Below are 6,321 nucleotides of genomic sequence, written 5' to 3'. Positions count from 1 at the left end.
ACAGCTGTGATCTGGCTCTCATGAGCAAGAAGAGAAGTCCGAATCCCCCGTTCGGTGCCATTATATATCCTCTGCTGGCTCCTCCCCGCCAGCCGGCTCGCCTCGCCTCTACTTTTCACCTTCAACATATGCTTAACACGCCTTTTCTCCTCATATTCTCTTTCATCACTTTTCATGTAACACATTCTCAGAGCTGCCAACATACACGATTTTGGCGTAGCAGATACGATTTCCAGGCCCTAATTACGCCGCTACGCTTGACTTGAATATCCTACGCATTACCTAACAAATCGAAAAATGAATCGGTGAGCTGGCAGCCTCGTGCATGTGTTGACATCCAACCAGCACTAAAGCTCACATATAAGCCGTTTTATGATTCGTCCCTTGCGTTGGCAAAGAGCCAATAGGATCGGCTGTACTTCTTTTTTGTAATGCCCTCACTACTGTTACCAGGATGCTATGCTGTTTTGGCTCCCGCTGTTGATGAAGAATTCTATTCATGTAGACCAGTGCCGTGCGGTGAGGTTCGTAGCTGGCTTTCAGAGTCAGATAGGCCTATGTGAAAAATATGTGAAGTCAATAGAGTATATTAAAACATACCCGTACTTTTCGGACTATAAGCCGCGCCTTTTTTCCCATTTTTCGACGCTGCGGCTTATATAACGGTGCGGCTAATCTATGGATTTTTAAAGCTAACGGCCACCGCCTTTAACTCTATGGGCTCTATGGCCGGTCCGCGGACCCCCACCTTTAAGCGGCGGGTTCCAGCAGGAAAAGCTGGAGGTCGGAAAAGAGTGAGACAGGTAGCGCGCAAAAGTAAAAGTGGAACCGAGAGTGGTACGAGAGACAGAACGAGAGCAAGACAGACAGACATTACGAGAGCGAGACAGTTTGTCCCCGTACCACTGGTTGAAAACCGCTGCTCTAGATCACTGCCGGTACGTGCGCTGGGAGCGCACCGTTTAATTTTGAAAGTTGAAAAGTTTGTGTGTCTGAAACACTATGTGATACAGTACAGTTTACACAGCACAGTACATGTTCTGTAGCTACTATTGCAATAAATGCTAACACTTGAATACGTTATGCAAATATGCAACTTGTTTGTTGAAATGTTAATAAATGGGAGCTTCCTCAAACAGCCATCTCTTTCCCGACAATCCCCTCTGTGCACGAACCCTTACATATGGTAATTAAACATTAAAACACCTGCGGCTTATAGTCCAGTGCGGCTTATATATGTACACATCATTCAATTTAGCTGCTGCGGCTTATATTCAGGTGCGCCTTATAGTCCGAAAATTACGGTAATTCAATTGGCAGCTTGCACATTGACTACTGGTTGTTTTTCATATTCTATATAACTAGCTATCATTACATGCGAATTGAACGCTTCCATTTAAATCGTTTAGGTTATTTAAGTCTCTTGAGCTAGCTAGCATAGCAACTAGATAACTATAGCAACCAAAAAACACAACTTTAGCAGCAAAGTTTAATTTCTCAAACTCAGCTCACCAATACATTAAAAAAAAAGATTGTTGGGTTCAAAGTGATCACAACGACGTTGTATGATGTTAAATGGATGACAGACATTAAACAATCCCCTCGGAAACACTCGGATATCAATGTAATCTTGGCTAATAATTAAACGTACTGGTGGCTTTCCATTCTTCTGCATTTGCATTGTTGTATTTTGTGGCAGATTCATCGGGGTAAATCATTATGGTTACATACTGTTACATATATATATCGGGGTAAAACCATCAAGCATCTTTGTAACAGAGCAGGGAGGCATTATACAGGAGGGGATATTTCCTCACTAGCATCTTTGTTACAGAGCAGGGAGGCATTATACAGGAGGTGCTAATTTCTCATTAGCTCCGCTAGCCTTTCTCTTAAATTCAACGGCGTGTGCCGTCTAACATAGACAATCACACTGTGACTGGTCGATCGAGTTATCTTCTGTCCCGTCGTATGAAACAAGCATTTTAGCTCAAGCAATGATCTCAGTAAATCGGGACGTGAAGTGATTAATGGAGTCTAGTGTCCAGGCTTTCGCACGCCCTCCTCATTGAGACAGAGATAGCCTACTGTTTGCCTCCCCTCTGCTTTTTCACCGCGGGTTTATGTCAGATCAGCAAGACTACAACACATAGGCCTACCTAAAATACATTACCTACTCAATGGATAGAAAGGACATAATACGAGTGTCTACAAACATTTCACAGACAATGAGAGAAAAAGGCATGCGTTTAATCCAGTTTGTGAGGGATTGCTCAATCTGACGTGAGGCGCCGCTCTTTGCTGCCTTACCCCGCTTGTCTCCTCTCTGTTTGAACCATAGACTGGTTTGAACAGGTCACGAGCAAATTCAGCTATTTTGGTTATAAAATTATTTAAGATAATTGGAATCATACAAAAATTACATTTATAGCACAGATAAGTAGAAAATATTAATATCTGTTTTATTTCATTATATAATTTAACATATGTGTTGTGTTTTTATTATCTTAATTTCTAATGGACCAATGATAATTCGTGAATAGCCTACACTATGCCCGCGAAATCGCGGAGCGAGCTGTCAGTTGAAGTCTATCAAAAATGGATGGTGAACGTACTTGTCCTCCGCCGAAAAAGCGGCGAATTTCTGAACAGCGCTTCAAGCTAGAATATAACGCAGAATGGCCGACCATCACCCGGTCGAAGCTGGACGACTTCCACGCTTACTGTATGTTGTGTAAGGCAGATTTTAGCGTGAGGCATGGGGGCCGACACGACGTTGAAAAGCACACCAGGACTGCTAAACACACGTCATACAAGGCGGCAGTAGAAGCTACAAGGCCCATCGCGGGCTTCTTTACGGTTGACAGTGACACCAGTGTCATAAATGCCGAAGTGCTCGCTGTGGACTTTCTGGTGGAACACAACATCCCGATCGCGGTGGCCGACCACATCGGGCCACTGGTGAAAAAGATGTTTCCGGACTCGAAAATCGCTGGTAAGGCTCAAATGACAAATAGCCTCAATTCATCTCAAGCATTCATAGGCATAGATTTATATCTGTATACTGTCACAATACACTCTACAATCTGTACAGACTAGCCTATATAAAACAGTTACAGTACTGCCCTGGTTGATAATCTGATTTAAATCTTGCAAATTAATGATTGCTAATTTATACTGATACTGTATCATTCTGATAAACATTTTTCATTTTATGTAAAGGTGAAAAAAAAATAGCCTAGGCCAACTTACTCTACAGAGGATTAATATCATGATTGTAATTCTGCAATTCTGTGTAATCTAGAGTATAATCATGATAATACAATTCAATATTTTTGTGATTGCAATTGCAGGAAAGTATGGGTCTGGTCGCACAAAGAGCAGCGCCATTGTTGGAGCCCTTGCCAAGGAGGATGCGTCTGTGATCACGGAGGCAATGAGGACAGCTCCATACTCCCTAGCCACGGATGGGAGCACTGACTATGGAGACTGTAAGCTGTATCCTCTTGTTGTGAAGTACTTTGATCGAGGACTTGGGCGTGTTCTGACAGTACTGCTATCTTTGCCAGAGTGTCATGAGGCATCTACTGGGCAGAACATATTCAAACTCATTGACAATGAACTTGAGAAACGTAGCATATCCTGGGACAACTGCATGAGTTTTGGGGCAGATAATGCCATGGTGATGCAGGGACTCAAAGCTGGCACGGCAGGCTACATCAACAAAAAAAACAGTGCAGTATATGTGCTGGGATGCCCGTGCCATCTAATTCATCTAGCTGCAGAAAAAGCTGCTGCTCAGCTTCCAGTGTCCATTGAAGAGCTGCTGGTGGACATATACTTCTACCTAGACAAATCCAGCAAGAGGAAACAGGGACTGAAGAAATTTCAGGATCTGTGTGGAGTGGAAATGAGAAAGATTGTTAAACATGTAAGTACGAGGTGGCTCTCTTTAGATAAATGCATCGCCAGGTTGTTGCAGCAGTGGCCTGCATTGCTGCAATACTTTGAGTCAGAACAGTCTGGGCACAGCAGCAAGAACAAATCCACGCAGAGCAGCAGCAAGGACAAGACCACGCAGAGCAGCAGCAAGGACAAGACCACTCACAGTGTTAGCAAGGACAAGTCCACGCAGAGCAGCAGCAAGGACAAGTCCACCCACAGTGTTAGCAAGGACACATCAACCCACAGTAGCGGCAGCAAGGACAATTCTCAGTTTGATTTGGCAGGCTATCTCTTTCGCCAACAAAACCTAGCCAAATTCAGTCAGGGAAAGAAAACACCAGCAGCTGCAACCACACAGCCCAAGACTGCAACGGCAAAGCCCAACACATCTAGCGCTGCACCCACTCGGCCCAAGACATCTAGCACTGCACCCACTCAGCCCAAGACATCTAGCACTGCACCCACTCAGCCCAAGACATCTAGCACTGCACCCACTCAGCCCAAGACATCTAGCACTGCACCCACTCAGCCCAAGACATCTACCACTACACCCACTCAGCCCAAGACATCTAGCACTGCACCCACTCAGCCCAAGACAGGGGCACAACAGAGAGTGCAGAGGGCATGTCAACATCTGCAGGACCCAACATTCCATCTTTACTGCTACTTTCTGAGTGCGGTCCTGCCGATATTTGATGAGGCCAACACTCTGCTGCAGCTAGACAAACCCTGCATACAAGTACTACACAGGACTTTGACCACACAGCTGAAGAATCTCTTGAACCGATTTGTGAAGCCTCAGGTGATCAATGCAGCTGCTAAGGTTCACCAGGTACCATTTAGGGAACCAAGCAACCAGAAGAGCAATGAGACCTTGTTCATTGGGCAAAACACCAGAGACTTCATAGCAGATCACCCTGAGCTTGAGGAGCTGCAGCTGGCCCAGGTCTTCAGCGCTGTGCGGGCATTCTACATGAAGGCTGTTGAGTACATGGTGAAGAAGTTTCCCTATGATGACCCAGTGTTACGGAATGCTTCTGTGGCTGACATGTCTGCACGGGACAGCGCAGACTTCAATTCTGTGAGGTACTTCACAGGCAGATTCCCCTGCTTGAAGATGAATGCTGAGGAGATGGACAAGCTTGAGGGTCAATTCATGACCTACCAAACCGATGCTCTGCCAGAAAGCATCACCAGCTGTGACAGACCAGACACACAGTGGCACCTGATGAGTCAGCTGAAGGATGGAAATGGCCATCTCAAGTACCCTTTACTCTGCAAGGTAATGCTGGCTATCCTCTGCATCTTCCATTCCAATGCAGACTGCGAACGCATCTTCAGTCTTGTCACAAAAAACAGAACGGAGTTCAGACCTAGTATGGGAATGGAGACCCTGAGTAACCTCATTACCCACAAACAATTCATGGTGGCAAAGGGGTCTGTCTGCTACAAGCAGGCGTACTCCAAGACAACTCTTGCCAAGGCCAAGTCAGCAACCTATGACCATCTAAAGTGAGAGGTTGATCAGATGGTCATGTCACAGCCAAAGGTTCCCTTGAGTTGAACTCTGTTCTAAAAAAGGCTGTGTACAGGTTTTTCATGTGTTATTGTTCAGTATTGTTTCATGATGAATTCTGTTCGGTTAATAAAAATATTTTTTTGTGTATGTTGGTGTTTAATTGTGTGCAACAGTACAGGGAAAAGGAGAAATTATACACAAAAAATTTACTTTGCAGAAAAACATGTCCTAATATGACCTAGATTGCATCTCAGAGCATGTAAAGTCTCTGGCTTCTGATAAGATAAGATAAGATAACTTTTATTAATCCTGTAAGGGAATTGCACATGTTATAGCAGCAGGGTGATAGGAAAAGGAATAGGGAACTATATATACATACAATTTACAGTAAAATAGAAACAGTTGAATACAAAAGATAAATAGAAATAAGTAAAGTAAAAATGAAATAAGGGGGCATTCTGGGGGCTTCGGCGGACCTCGGACCCCCCGCCGGAAAAAAAATTGCCTTCCTCCGCTCGGCATGCTACTACTTTCTATAACACAATGTTGGCAGCTCTGCATTCTAAACGCTGTAATCAATACTCTAAAACATACAGAAAATGCTTCACGGCTGGTTTGGTTTCCGGTCATTCCGGATGTTGTCACATGCTACTCTCGTCTGTAAACAATAGTGTATTCAAATAAACTGTACTTTCATTTAATATTCAGCATGGTAGTATCTCGACATCTATAGTTGTAGTGTTAAATCAGTAGGTTTCGGTTTGCACCACTCCATGTCATTTCGCTACTCAATTCACCTCTTTAGGAAATCGTATATTAGCCACATGCTAAATGCTAACCGTAGATGAAGGATTTTC

General features: G+C 44.1%; 1 protein-coding gene across 1 annotated transcript; it reads left to right on the top strand.

The window, feature by feature from the left end:
• The first annotated feature begins 2,552 nt into the window (after positions 1-2,552).
• LOC307037390 (uncharacterized protein) lies at positions 2,553-5,611 on the top strand. The gene is made up of 2 exons (XM_079678225.1): positions 2,553-2,995; positions 3,354-5,611. Exons 1-2 carry the CDS (start codon positions 2,599-2,601, stop codon positions 5,459-5,461), a joined length of 2,505 nt encoding a protein of 834 aa, XP_079534351.1. The 5' UTR covers positions 2,553-2,598; the 3' UTR covers positions 5,462-5,611.
• Positions 5,612-6,321: the final 710 nt, after the last annotated feature.

This window comes from Notothenia rossii, assembly GCF_949606895.1.
Source record: "Notothenia rossii genome assembly, chromosome: 4".
Classification (NCBI taxonomy): domain Eukaryota; kingdom Metazoa; phylum Chordata; class Actinopteri; order Perciformes; family Nototheniidae; genus Notothenia; species Notothenia rossii.
This window is presented reverse-complemented; position numbering and strand designations above follow the sequence as displayed.